At 44.3% G+C, this 15,088-nt stretch overlaps 1 protein-coding gene across 1 annotated transcript; it reads right to left on the reverse strand.

Annotated features, from left to right (window-relative positions):
* Positions 1-2,987: 2,987 nt before the first annotated feature.
* Positions 2,988-12,489, reverse strand: CCL17 (C-C motif chemokine ligand 17). Its single transcript, XM_029610640.1, has 3 exons — positions 12,239-12,489; positions 9,401-9,518; positions 2,988-3,307 (listed from the first exon to the last, which is right to left on the reverse strand). Exons 1-3 carry the CDS (start codon positions 12,306-12,308, stop codon positions 3,220-3,222), a joined length of 276 nt encoding a protein of 91 aa, XP_029466500.1. The 5' UTR covers positions 12,309-12,489; the 3' UTR covers positions 2,988-3,219.
* Positions 12,490-15,088: the final 2,599 nt, after the last annotated feature.

Below are 15,088 nucleotides of genomic sequence, written 5' to 3' on the forward strand. Positions count from 1 at the left end.
TCAGTCAGTCACACATATATCCACAATGCTTTTCGAGGAGAATACTGAAGCGCTGCACTTCCTGCAGGGGTATATGTACTAGGGGCTGACGTCAGATTGAAATCTGATCCGTCTCCAACTGCTAGCAGGAGTACACTATACCCATTGGTCCTGAGCCCATCTGTCTACACTAAGGAAAACGAAATTATCAGGTAAGTAATTTATCCAATGTGAAGTAAGAAAGTAGGAGTGGGGATGGAGCTGGGGCGGAGCTTGGTTGGCCCCTTCCCCAACAAAAAAGGCATTCTGCTGCCCCTAGGCTGTTTTAACAACCTGGAATAATTTTGTCATCTACAAATTTGGTCATTTCACTTGTTGTTCCTTTTTCTAGATCATTCATGAATTTGTTAAACAGCATAGATGCCACTACTGATTCCTATGGTACTGCACTAATGATCTTAATTATCTGGAAAACTGACCATTTAGTCTGATCCTCTGCTTCCTGTCCTTTAACCAGTTACCCTGTCCTCAATAGGACATTCTCTCCGATTCCAGGACTTTGTAATTTCCTGATTAGTTTCTCATGGGGAACTTTGTCAGTTGCCTTCTGAAAATCCAAATACACTAAATCTATGGGCTCACCTTTAGCTGTATGTTTATTCACATCTTCAAAAAATGAAAAAAGATTGATAAAGCAAGACTTCCCTTTGCTAAACCCATGGAGACTCTTCCCCATTAAAGTGTGTTTTTATGGCCAGTGATTTTGGTTTTAAGAAAGGCTTCTACCATTTGACCCAGCACTGACATCAAGCTCAGTGGTCTATATTTCCTGGATCACCCCTGGAGCCCTTTGTAAAAATCAGCGTCAGTCTTCAGGTCTCGTGCCTGTGTAAATGATCACTAGTAACAGGTTAGCAATTTCATGTTTTAGTTCTTTTAGAACTCTGGGGTGGATGCACCGGGTCCTGGTGGCTCTGAGATTGATTTCTGGTTTCATTTGAGCACCTCAATCTCCTGCAGCTTTATCAACCATGACCTCTAATCAGGAATCCAAGCTCATGGATATCATAGAAGCAGTCTGCAGACTTCTGGATCTGTTCTTATGTTCCATGTATAATTTGGTTTCATGCTCTTCCTCTGTACATCAGCATTACAGAAGAATCTGAACTCAAAGTACTTTAAGGTAGAGATGTCTGGGATCAGTAATAATAATGGGGGACTTTCCTTATTCCAGTCAATTTCTAGATAATTAAACACGTAAACTAACAAGGAGAACAACATTTCAGAATGGAAGTGCCCCAAATAGATAAGGAACAGTTTCCAAGAGGAAACTGTGAATGACCTGCCAGTCTTAGAACATTTAGGTAACAGTGACCATCACGTAGTTGCGTTTCAAATCAGGATAAATGGAAAACGTGCAAATGATAAAACCAAAATATCTCATTTTAAATGGGCTAAAAGTAGTGTTCTATATAACTTGCTGGCTAGGGTAGCCTAGAACCTAGGGTTTATTGATAGAAATGCAGACGGGAAATGGGAGGTATTTAACAAAGATTTTCCATAGTTACCAAAGTGTATGCTTGCCAAAGGGAAACAAATCTAAGAATAAGAAAAGCACATCCTAAGCAGTTGGATTCACCCAGGATGAGGGCAATTTTCAAAGCCATTTATCCAGGGTAAGTGGCCTGTCTGAAAATTGCTCCTCCCCCTGTACCCAGCTGAAAGTCTGCACGGGCTTCCTGAATTGCATGGAGATGCTTCTGGGGGGTGTATTTAGGTATGTGCCCTATTTTTCCCCTCTCTTGGCTGTAAACACAAATAACAGGTACAAAGTGCATGGCCACTTTTAGCAAGCCTACTTTAATGGTAGCTAATTTTTAAAGTGCAGCTATTTTGGCGGTTTCCTTTTGAAAATTGGCTACCAATGATGTGGGCTGCTCAAGCTTGTGTTTTCCCTGGCTTAGTGGTGCGTGATGATGGGTGTGAGAGCCTGTGTACAGGGTCGGACCCCATCATGTATGCTTGTGAGAAAGAGGTGTGAATGGGGGAGGGAGCAGGGAGATGTTTGGATAGGATGCTGAGCTGCTTGTGCAATAGGTAGGGAGAAGCGTCATGATAGGCTGCAGCCAGCTCGATACGGGGGCCAGAAACTGATCCAAATCGGATGTTTTTACAGAGGCCGTTTTCAGATTCTTTCTAAAGGACTTTGATAAAGTATAGTAAATAGTATGCACTGGCTGACTCCCTTTTTCCACGGGAGGAAAAGAAAAAGAACATTTTCTTCCCGTAAGATATCACTGGGAGATATATGGGCTAAAGGGAGGTATCTGCTCTGACATGGAATAAATGTATTTGGGATAGAGGCCTTGGGGAGGCAATTAAAAGCTGCAGAGCTGGTTGCCCAATTGTGAGCAGGATCGGAAGTGGAGAAGAGCCTGATGATGGAAGTATAGGCAGGATCTACCTGCTGCTTGCTCTGAGTATCTTTATTTGGGCCCTTGTGAATAACAGTTTGAGAATGTAAAAGCACATAGAATAGCAGCTCAATATCTCCTTTTACAACAGCAGATAGTTGGGGAATATCTGATATTTGGCTGCTATTTGTCTCCTGGCAACCAAAACCGCCGTGGGTGCATGGATCCTTTGGTTTGTCCTTACGGGTGCAGGTCTGTTCTGCCCTGCTGCCTTGTCTCTTATGTGCTGCGGTGACCAACATTAGACCTTTTATGTGTTGGAGGAAGGGGTACTCAGGTTATACAAAATGCCAAGAAATTTATTTTGAATAAACGTTTACCAGGTAACAGAACTACAGCAATCCATGCATGCACCATACATCCTTCATTTATTTATTTTATTTTATTTATTTATTTATTTATTTAAGGTTTTTATATACCGGCAATCATGAGAACATATCTTGCTGGTTTACATGAAACGGGAGTGCATTAAATACATCAACTAGAACTGTGGTGACCGAAGGAGCAGTTACAAATAACAAGGGTAGCAGAACTTGGAGAAGAAGGAAGAGATAGCATTTTCAGCACGGCTGCTTCTCCATCTTGTTTTCCTATTCTCTAACTCCCTTTTTCTTTCTTGTGCTCTGCCATTCTCTTTTTTTCCGAGATGTAAAAAGAAATCTTTTTTTTTTTTTAAAGTCTTTAAATGAATAATGTCCTTTGCACAGAAAAGAATGGTCCCCAGATTCTCCGAGAGAGGCTGCATGTAGAAAACAGTCTGGATGCATCAGTTTTTCTGCAGGTGCTTCATGGCTCTTTGCACCCACTTCATCCTTGGGTCAGCACAGGCGCTCTTCCCAGACTCTGTCATAAATCTGCAAAAAAGCGAGAATGGTTTAAATAATGACAGAAAATATAAACTATCTGTAAAATGCAAACCTCAGTACTCACTGGCAGCCTATATCTGGAGGATTCCACAGTGACTAAACTCCCAAGTACTGGCTAGAGTTACGCAGAGGTTGCAAGGTGACTACATGATCCCACAGAACTGTCCCATTCCCAGTTGGTATTCATCGTGATTGTACACTAAGCCACAGAACTGTCCCAGTCTGTGTTCTGTAGTGGCTGCAAGGCAACTGAAGTCCCCAGCACGGTTCCAAAATCTGCTTAAGAAAATTAAACAGTGGCTGAATTCCCCATACAAATGTTTGGAAGCATTTCACAGTGATTGCATGCCCAAGCACTGAGCAATCTTTGTTTCCTCGGTGATTACATACAGCCCGATACTGTAAAACCGCGGGAGAGCGGACGAACGCCCGCTCTCCCGGCGCACACACCGGCCCTTCGCCGGTGCGAGCTATCCAGTATGCTCCAGCATGCAAATTAGGCGACACGGTGCAAACGAGGGAAAGGAGGCGCTAGGGACATTAGCGCGTCCCTAGCGCCTCCTTTTGGCCTGGAGCGGCGGCTGTCAGCGGGTTTGACAGCCAACGCTCAATTTTGCCGGCGTCGGTTCTCGAGCCCGCTGACAGCCACGGGCTCGGAAACCGGACGCCGGCAAAATTGAGCATCCGGTTTTCGGCCCGACAGCCGCGGGCCGAATTCAAATTATTTATTTATTTATTTATTTACTTTTTTTTACTTTTGGGGACCTCCAACTTAATATCGCTATGATATTAAGTCGGAGGGTGCACAGAAAAGCAGTTTTTACTGCTTTTCTGTGCACTTTCCTGGCGCCAGAAGAAATTAGCGCCGACCTTTGGGTCGGCGCTAATTTCTTAGAGTAAAATGTGCGGCTTGGCTGCACATTTTACTTACTGGATCCCGCGCGCATACCTAATAGGGCCATCAACATGCATTTGCATGTTGAGGGCGCGTGTTTTCCTCCCCTTACTGAATAAGGGGTAAGGGAAAACACGCGTCCAGAGCAGGCTGACAGTGCGCTCCGACGGAGCACACTTTACTGTATCGACCTGATAGTGGTTGCACTCAGCTGCAGGCTCATCAATTGTGCTTAAAGGGATTACACAGTATGTGAATTCCTTGGCACATCTCAGTCTGTGTTAAGGTTTATACGGTGACTGCATTTGCCAGGGCCAGCAGTATCCCAGTCTGTGCAAGGGGGATTGCACACTGAATACATTCCACAGATCTGTCTCTGTCTGTCTGGGATAGTGGGGGAGGAGGAATAAGAATTGTCCAATGACTTTCCTAGTTGGTGTTTACAGTGATTATACTCCAGTGCAGCCTAGAATTGCACACAGTACTCTAGGTGTAGTCTTACCATGGCACAATACAGAGATATTACTACTTCTCTGTTCTATTCTCCATTCCTTTTCTAACAATTCCTAACATTCTGCTTGCTTTTTTTGACTGCCGCCGCACACTGAGCCAAGGATTTCAAAGTATTGTCTACAATGATGCCCATATCCTTTTCCTGGGTAATAACTCCTAATATGGAACCTAACATCATGTAACTATAGCAAGGGTTACTTTTCCCTATGTGCATCACTTTTTACTTGTCCACATTTAATTTCATCTGCCATTTGGATGTGCTATCTCCAAGTCTCATAAGGTGCTCCTGCAATTTCTTACAATCCACTTGTGATTTAACTCAGAATAATTTTGCATTGTCTGCAAATTTGATCACTCGTCGTACCCTTTCCTAGATCATTCATAAATACTGTATATTAAAAAGATGGTCCCAGTACAGATCCCTGAGGCACTTCACTGTTTACTTTTCTCCACTGAGAAAACTGATCATTTAGTCCTATTCTCTGTTTCCTATCTTTTAACCAGTTTGCAAGCCTCAGTAATACATTGCTTTCTAACCCATGACTTTTTATTTTTCTCAGGAGTCTCTCATGGGGAACTTTGTCAAATGCCTTCTGAAAATCCAAATACACTACATCTACCCGTTCACCATTATCCATGTTTATTAATCTCATCAAGAAAATGTAGCAGATTGGTGAGGCAAGACTTTTCTTTTGTAAATCCATAATAGTTGTCTCCATTATACCATCTTTCCATATGTTCTATGATTATGTTCTTTAGAGTAGTTTCTATGATTTTCCCAGAACTGAAGTCAGGCTCACTAGTCTATAGTTTCCCCGATCAACCCTGGAGCCCTTTTTAAAGATCGGCATCACATTAGCCACCCTGCAGTCTTCAGGTACAATATGTGATTTTATTGATAGGTTACACATTTTTAGTAGTAGATCTGCAATTTCATTTTTTTATTCTTTCAGAACCCTGGGGTTTAACCCATCCAGTCCAGGCGATTTGCTACTGTTTAGTTTGCCAAGCTGCCCTTTTACCATACATTCCTGCGTATAAGTCACAGTTTTATTCAGCGATTTCAGTGACTGTGACTTATACACTGGTGCACATTATATACTGTCACAATCTCTCTCTCTCTCTCTCAGCCTGTGCTGTTAATCTTGCTGTACAAATATGTGTGACTTATCTACCAACTTTTTCATCAAAATGACAATTTATACACTAGAAAATATGGTATATCATCCAGGTTCACAGTGATTTGTTTCAGTTCTTCTGAATAATCACTATTAAATACTAATTCTGGTTTGGGTGTTTCCTCAACATCCTCTTCTGTAAACACCAAACTTTTTATTATAAGTTTTTGTCTCTATAAACAGCATTTTTACAAATTCTTTTTTTGCCTGCCTTATTAATGGTTTAATCTAACTTGCCAATGCTTATGCTTTTTCCTATTGTTTTTCATATGGATTCTTTTTCCAATTTTTGAAAGAAGTTCTTTTGACTAAAATAGCCTCTTTCACCTCACCTTCTAACCATACCAACAGTCATTTGGCCTTCCTTTCACCTTTTTCTAATGCATGGAATGCATCTGATCTGGGCTTCCAAGATTATTAAAAATACCATGTCCACACCTGATATAAACTCTTAACTTTTGTAGATTCACCTTTTAATTTTTTTCTATTTTCCTCATTTTATCAAAGTCTTCCGTTTAAAAATTAAATGCTAGAACAGTAGATTTACTTAATGTCCTCCCTCCACTCATCAAGTTAAATTTGATTGTATTATGATCTCTGATACTAAGCGGCCCCACTACCATTACCTCTCACATCAAATCCTGCATTCCACTAAGAATTAAGTCTAAAATGGCTCCCCCTCTCATTGGTTCCTGGTCCAGCTGCTCTATGGAGCAGTCATTTATTACATCCAGAAACTTTATCTCGCTAGTGTGTCCTAACATAGTAACATAGTAAATGAGAACAGATAAAGACCAAAGTCTGCCCAGAAATTTTGTTTTTTAAATTAGGGTAGTAGCAGCTGCCACTCCATGCAGGCTACCCCTTAGCATTTTGTTAAAGATAGTAGCAATATTGACTGGGTAAATATCCTGAAGTGACATTTACCCAGTCAATATTGTAGTAATTGAAATCTCCTGTGCTGCCAAATGTGTTAGCTTCCCTAATTTCTGTTAGCATTTCATTCTCTGTCTGTTCATTTTGGCCAGGAGGATAGTAGTCTAGTCTCACTGTTACACTCTTCCCCATCATCCATAGCATTTCCACCCATAAAGATTGTACCGTGTATTTAGTCTCCTGTAGGATCTTTATCCTGTTGAAATCTATGCATCCTTAACATAAATCATCACTCTCCCACCAAGCTGATCCTCCCTATCAATGAGATATAATTTGTACCCTGATGTAGCACTGACTCATTGGTTATCCTCCTTCCATCAGGTCTCTGGGATGCCAGTTATGCCTACCTCTTCATTCAGTGCTATATACAGCATTCTAACCCTCCCATCTTACTTCCTGAACTTCTGGAATTAGAATGCAGACATTTCAGGTATGTTTTTTATTTTTATATTTCCTAGCAGTTAACAGAGATAACTGGGAATCTTTTAACTCAATCTTTTATTTACTTAGTTTATTTAATTTGATAACACCACCTTTCTTCCTGTCAAGAACTAAGGCACTGTACAATATAAGGTTGGGGAAAGAAACAATCACATTCAAATAATTTAAAACAAGACTAAAGTAAAATCATAACTACATAAAAATACAATAAATACTTTTTAAAAAGTAAGAAAATAATAAGCACATGGGCACAGAGGCATCAGGGATCCTTTTACTTTTATTGAATCTTCTCTATTGAGATGCTCTTACTCCCCTGTTTCTTTAGTATCCTTTCAAGGTACCTCTCTCCGAACCATGCGCTGCTGAGCATCTCTCAGTTTTCCCCATGTTCTAGTTTAAAAGCTGCTCTACCTCCCTTTTAAACATTAATGCCAGCATCCTGCTTCCACCCTGGTTATGGTAGAGTCTATTCTTTCAGAAAAGACTCTCCCCTTCCCCCAAAAGATTCCCCAGTTCCTAACAAAATTAAAACCTTCTTCTATCCACTCAGTGAGTCTCCGGAGCTCTGCCAGCCTCTAGGACTCTGTGCATGGAACAGGGAGCATTTCAGGGAATGCTACCCTGGAGGTTCTGGATTTCAACTTTCTACCTAAAAGCCTAAAGTTGACTTCCAGACCCTCCCTATGTCGCTGGTGTCCCATGCACCACAAAAGCCGGCTCCCCCGTACCACTGACTAAACTCCTATCTATGTGACGCATGAGGTTTGCCCCCTTGCTCTTCCAAGGCAGGGGCTGACAGGACTTGGCTATCATGTTCCTAAAGATCTCCTCTATGTACTTCTCTGTCTGCCCCAACTCTTCCATGTCTGCCACTCTAATCTCCAGAGATTGGACTCATTCTCTGAGAACCAGGAGCTCTGTGCACCGGGTGCACACATACAGCCTCTCACCAGCAGGTAGATAATCATATGTGTGGCACTCGGTGCAAAAGACTAGAAAGCGAGTAGGAGAGATGTTTTTGGTTGTTTGTTTTCATAAGTCTCTTTATTTTTTATATTATATTTGTTTCCTCCTATTTTTATTAGAAAGATGACTAGAGAATGGAATAGTGCCTATGGTGGGGAAGAGCAGGAAGGCCAATGTCAAGTCTCTCTCAATTGCTGCAGATTTGTTACCATCGGACAAGCACCACCACCAGTGTCTATGGCTACTGCTGATATTAGGCTACTAGGCCAAGAGGGCAGGCGCAGCCAGTAGCAATGGTCAAGAGGTTAGTGGAGAATGAGGAGAGTGATGAAATGCTGGAGGAAGTGGCCAATGAGGCAGAGAAAAAAGTAATGTAGAAGAGATGGGGAAAGAGACTGCTGAGGCAGACAGGGAGGAGGAAGCAAAGGAGAAGAGTGAACAGAAGGAAACAGAGGAGACGGAGCCAGAGATAGAAAGTTAGTCCCACCCTGACCATTAATGTGTGCTGTCAGGAGATCCTGGCCATGGCACTAGTTTAGGCTGTCACTGGATGGCAGCTTGCAAATCTGTGTTGCAGTTCACTGCAGGAAATGTGATGCTGGCGTCCATTGGAAGTGGGAGGGAATGCGTCTACCCACATCATCCCTGATTGCTCAGCTCAGGTGGATTCACCCTAGGCTGCTGCCAGAATTACCACTGGAAGCAGCAGCTCTGGGGTGACATTAAATGCTGATCCATTACCTGCAGACTATTTAGTTCAACATTCTGTCATTGTGGACACGGACGTGCTAAATATGCTCAGTAAGAATGCTCGCTAGTGGGCAGCTGAGAGATTCCATTACAACTCGTACAAGCTGGTCACACGCTCTAAATGTTTTATTTCCAAGAATTAAAGCTCATTTATGTCCAAGATGCATGCATCTGTAAATATGCCTCTATCTGTTCTGTATAACGTATACCATTATCTGCCAAACAAACTATTTCTTCATAGTGTGGAAGCTCGTCCCTTAGCTGCCATTGATCTATTGATAAATCTCCTCCTCCTGAACTTTCACTGATGATCAGGACGCAGAGATTTTGAATCCTGTAATGCTCATGTGATTGCAAGGACTGTGCAGAGCTAACAGTGCCTGGATTAAATCCTATACTTACACAATAGCCCTTCTGGGACAATCAGCAGATGTCTCCCTGAAGCTCTTCAGTTTAGTAACACGGAGCGCCTTGCTCATATATCCTGAGCAGCATTCTAAACCAACATTAACACCTACAACTGGAGTAGAGAAAGAATACAGTTTAATGCCATTTCAAGAGGCAGAGTTTGCAATTAGAAGGGCTTTGAATTTTCATGACAGGAGCCAGTCACTACCAATCACACTTTACAGTCGCCATCTACGTTGTGGAAGTCGGTGCTTACTTGTGCTACTATTATGAATAGCAGAAAATGTTAATGCCCTGCTTACGCTGTCTCCTAGATTTCCAACCTTTCTCCGGTCACTCTCTCACCCTTCCCCTGATTTCTCATTTCTCTTACCGCTCTCAGGTCTAGCTGTTCTTGTCTTTCTTCATCCTCCCCACGGGACCCTAATGTTCCTGTTCTCTGCCCCTCTATCTTTACCCTCTCCTTCCCCAGTGCCCCTCTGTCCTTTTTCCTCCTTCCCTCCTGTCTCTTTCCCTTTCTTCCTTATGGTCTTTTGCCTTCTTCCCTTCCCTGTACTCCTCTGTCTTTCTTCCCTCTCCTTCCCCTTCCATGCATATAAAAAAAATGTTGCAACAGTGCTGCAGCTGAAGGGATGGCGAAGTCACAGGAACTGCCTTTGCTCTATTTAGTGACAGTCTCTGTGCAGGAAAAAAATCAGCAGCTTCCTTCACGTGGCATTTTTTGAAGCAGCTGCAGTGCTGTCACCTGGGTCCCAGAAAACCTGTGAACTCTCCCTCAGAGACTGTGAAGCAAACCGTTGTTTCTAACAGAGCCGTCTTTATATTAATATGCTACAGCTTAGGAGACTATCAGGCCGATGCTATTTCATGCACTGAGCCTAGTGCACAGGCTAATGAGCTCTTGGCCTCCCGTGCTAGGCTAACACCTGATGCAATAAGGGGATTAGCGCATCCAGACTGTGCATCCAAACCAGCGTGCAGCTAATAGCACTCATCACATGTAAATGCAATTAGATGAGGCTATTACCTATTACCCCGATGAAAAAAATCATTGTGAGCCCGATGTGCACGTTTTGTGTGCCTCTATTTTGTTCCTCTTTTTCTTACCTCACTATCTTTACTAACCTCTTTCCACCCTTCCCTGTACCTCCTCTCTCTGCTCCTCCCCTTTCCTCCTCCCCTTACCTCCTCCCCTCCCTGTCCCACACTCTCTCTCCTCCTTCTCTTCCATTCCTCTCTTTGCCTCTCCATATTTCCCCTTCCCTCCTTCATAACTCTCCCATCTGTCTCTTTTCCGTTCTTCCTTTTTACCTCCATCTCTTTACATCTATGGCTCACCTTGAAGCTCAGACCATAGAAATAGAACAGCACAGGAGAGGTGGCAGCCAGCAGGAGGTGGGGCATGAAGCTTTATTATCCTCCTGCCAGCTAGGGAGAGGGTGAGGGGGTTACCAGGATTGGGGGGTGGGAGAGAGGAACTCCTCTACATGCAGAACCTGGTTCTCTCCTCCTGCCAGCTAGGGAGAGGGTGAGGGGGTTACCAGGAGTGGGCGGTGGGAGAGAGGAACTCCTCTGCATGCAGAACCTGGTTCTCTCCTCCTCCCAGCTAGGGAGAGGGTGAGGGGGTTACCAGGATTGGGGGGTGGGACTGAGGAACTCCTCTGCATGCAAAACCTGGTTCTCTGCACCTGCCAGCTAGGGTGAGGGGGTTACCAGGAGTGGGGGGTGGGAGAGAGGAACTCCTCTGCATGCAGAACCTGGTTCTCTCCTCCTGCCAGCTAGGGAGAGGGTGAGGGGGTTACCAGGAGTGGGCGGTGGGACTGAGGAACCCCTCTGCATGCAGAACCTGGTTCTCTCCTCCTCCCAGCTAGGGAGAGGGTGAGGGGGTTACCAGGAGTGGGGGGTGGGACTGAGGAACTCCTCTGCATGCAGAACCTGGTTCTCTCCTCCTGCCAGCTAGGGTGAGGGGGTTACCAGGAGTGGGGGGTGGGACTGAGGAACTCATCTGCATGCAGAACCTTGTTCTCTCCTCCTGCCAGCTGGGGAGAGGGTGAGGGGGTTACCAGAGTGGGCGGTGGGAGAGAGGAACTCCTCTGCATGCAGAACCTGGTTCTCTCCTCCTGCTGTTGGTCCTGCACTTTAGGCTGATTTTGTATAACTAGGAGTAGGCCCCGCCCATGGTGGGACCTGGTGCAGTTTGGCCCTGGTTTCCAAAGCTAGTAACAGATTATTTTGTTCTCTGGGAAAAGCGATGAAGTCAGGATCTCCCTAAAGAAGCTTAAACACAATTGCTTCATAATGTAGCCCAGAGTGCTAGATCTCATTCTGAAAGGCTTCAAAATCAGAGCGTGAGAGAGGGGCACAGAGGAAGACACACAGATCACAGAGAAACAGAGAGAGAGAGAGAGCGCTGTTCAGCCAGATCTCTATTCTCATACAGTTTTCTGATTGGCAACTCAGTGTTGCTGACAGCAATATTGCTCCAAAGATTACCCACAGATCTCAGTAGTGCAATATTACAAATGTCTCTTAAATTTCCTGTAGATTTCTATTAGTCATTGCTGATATTTAATAGCACAATAGTGAGCTTTTGAAATGCAGATTTCAATATAATGCAGTTTTCTTGCGGTATCTGCTGGCGCTCAGGGCAATACCGCAATCCTAAGGAGAAGGCTTAGAATCAGGGTTACAAAATGCATTAGAATTAATAGTACCACCTCTAAATCTTGCAAGCCACAGAGAGTCTAGAACAAGGCTATCTGTGTTTCCCCTGAATTTCCTGCTCTGCCCATTCAGGTGCGCATCCTGCTCTGCTGAGAAGATTTTACTCACTTGCAGGCATCGCATGGAGGGAAGCCCCCAACAGGACAGTGAGCAAGAGAACCATCTGCAGGCGATTCATGGCTCCGGAAAAGTGGCTTGGTGATAGCTCAGCTTTGACTTCTTCTAGATCCTGTGAAGTGAAAACTCTGAGCCGAAGCTGCAGAATTTATATCGCTCCCTTCCCTCCATCCTGTTTGTTCCTCTGAAGAATAATTTCACTGGAAATCTAGCTGAAGAGGAATATTGTCAGAATCTGAAGTGTGAAAAGAGATCAAGAATGGAGCAGGCACTTCTCCTTTCCTAGGAAGGAGAGCTGCCGTGTGCGATGTACTAGCTGTGCGCTGAAGGGAGTTTCTAAGCAGAACTGAAACTCTCCCTGGAATCTGGAGGCAATGGGTGAGGAAAATCATTAGAAAATAACTACAAACTTCTCTTGAAATACTATCTTAAGCTCTGTGCAGTAAACCATGTGTGGGGTCCCCTTCCTCCCCCTTCCTCCCCCATCTCCCCCACTCACCATGTCTTCCATTCAGGTACTCTGTGGGCTGAGATCTGGTAAGCAAAGGAAAACCTATATCTCAAGGCGCTTGGATGCCAATAAATCACTCTTTTCGCTGGATGTGGTGTTCCAATAAAATAAACTTTATTTAAAACTCATCTTTGTCAGGTGTAGCAATATGACAGAGTACATTTCATCTTGTCCTACCTGTACCTGCACAAGCTCACGCTCTCATGATCCCCTTTAGTTTTATCCACTGTAGGTTCTCCTACTGAATGGCTGTAATGTTCATTTTCTCTGGGACACCCCTCTGCATACATTCCTTTCCTTTCTTTCTCCTTCCCTGTAGCTTGTTGCACAAACTCCTTCTTGCTTGTCTTGTCTTCTACCATGTACCGGATGGGCATACTCCTTTCTCCCTCTGGAATAATGTCTGAGTGGCACTTAGTCCCGCTGAGTACGGGAATCAAAGTGGGTTCTCCTTTTCTCCAGTAATTTTCAGTGAGCTGCTGACTGGTTCCCAGTTAGGCTACTGGCAAAGCAAACACCCCCACAGCATTGTAACAGGACTCTGTTCTAGCTCAAATGGTGGGAAACTCTTACAACTTCACTAGTTCCAGATCGTAGGACTAAGACTCACAGCTAAGGGACAGACAGGTTCAGAAAAGTCTTCCCTTCAGCTGTTGTCTAAAACAAAACAAAAGAGAGACAGCTCACAAGCCCTTTCCTCAGCCTGTAGCCACTTTCAGGACACAGCACAGATGCAACACCTTCACTGCCGGGGAGAGAGGAATAACTGTTCCCCTTCCTTCTGATCTCTAACTCCAACTCCTAACTGCTGGCATGCAGCTCCCAGAACATTCTAGACTCACTGCAGGAATGATTTATTGTAGCAACCTCCCACGTGGGAGTTTTATCTTCAGTATTGTGGAAAATCTCACAGTTAAAATAACCCAGGACTCCATGCAGGACTCCATGGAGAGTGAATTCTTACTTAAACATACCACACATTGCTCCTACCTATTGCTATGTACTGAAGGATCATGGGGGGAGTCTGGCAACTAGAATTAAATGCAAAAAAGTGCATTGCCATATATTTGGGGTGCAGAAATCCAAGTAGCAGGACGTGATGGGGGTGAGACATTGATATGTACCAGGTGAGAGATTTTGGGGTGTCCGTGTCTGATGATTTCAAGGTAGCAAAATAGTGAGATGAGGTGGTTGCTAGAGGGGAGGGCAGCAAAATCCAGCCAGGGCAAAGCATGGAGCTGCTGCTGGAGCCTCGTGTGCCACTGGCTGAAGAAGAGAAAGAGGTCCAGAGTAGAGGCTACTAGCAGAGCCTCCTACAGTGGCCGAAGATCAGGAAAAGGCCTGGCGGCAATGTCAGTGAGGAGGGGCAGGGCTTAGAAGAGCCTCGTTCCCTCAGTGGAGAGAGCAGGGCAGCTGATCTTCTGTGGCTCTGGCCACCTTCCCCTCCGATACAAAGCGCACTATTAAGAGAAGGGAAAAAACTCGAGGGGAGGAAGCAAGGGACATGCTGGAACAAATAAAATAATCGATGTAAAATGTTCATTTTGATTGCATTGATTTTACCGTCCCAAAGAAAGAAAGCAGCCTCTCCATTCCAATAAATCTTGCCCAATATTAGTTACCACTGGGGCATAGTTCAGCCTGTACAGATCGCGCATATTAAAAGGAATGTGTGTAGGATCACGTGATGTGGTGAGCGGGATCGGACGTCTTTGATCTGGCTCCGGGCGACGCAGCTTCCAATCTGCCAAAACCACTGAAAATCTCTCAGGGAGACTCCAAAAAGCTTAATTCACCACCAGCTTATGTCTATCACCAGCTTCATGCAAAAAAACCGCCATCGGCAATGCCGGCAAAAATAGCGACGAGACGAAAAGAAAACAAGAGGGGTAGATTGCAAAATGGCGGCGGCGGCGGGGGGAATGGAGGCCCAAACCAAAGGCAGTCCTAAATCAAACCCCCTGATTTCTCCTACAATGGAAGATATTAAAGAGGCCGTGATCAATGCCCTAGATGGCAAACTGACAGGACCTTCTGCGCAACTTTTGTCTCTTCAAGCAGCTATAGCGGAATGCGCACCCCGACTTGATCAGGTGGAAAATAGAATCTCCACATTAGAAGACGAAGTTGTGGCGCTTCAAACTAGAGTACCCTGGAACAATCGCTACAAGATCAATCGGACAAGCTCGTTGATCTGGAAAACTGTGCGAGGCGTTCCAATATAAGATTTCTAGGAATCTCTGAGTCAATTGAAGAGCATTTGCTACGAAAAACCCTACTGACCTGGTTGCCAGAAAGCCTTGATCTAGAAGAGCTTAAAGAAACACTTG

Source organism: Rhinatrema bivittatum, chromosome 7 (genome assembly GCF_901001135.1).
Source record: "Rhinatrema bivittatum chromosome 7, aRhiBiv1.1, whole genome shotgun sequence".
NCBI lineage: Eukaryota > Metazoa > Chordata > Amphibia > Gymnophiona > Rhinatrematidae > Rhinatrema > Rhinatrema bivittatum.

Coding starts and splice junctions, on each gene's coding strand:
- CCL17 (XM_029610640.1), bottom strand. CDS start 12,308: ATGAATCGCCTGCAGATGGTTCTCTTGCTCACTGTCCTGTTGGGGGCT. Junction 9,519..12,238: donor CCTCCATGCGATGCCTGCAA/GTGAGTAAAATC, acceptor TCTCTACTCCAG/TTGTAGGTGTTAATGTTGGT. Junction 3,308..9,400: donor TGTCCCAGAAGGGCTATTGT/GTAAGTATAGGA, acceptor GCTTTTTTGCAG/ATTTATGACAGAGTCTGGGA.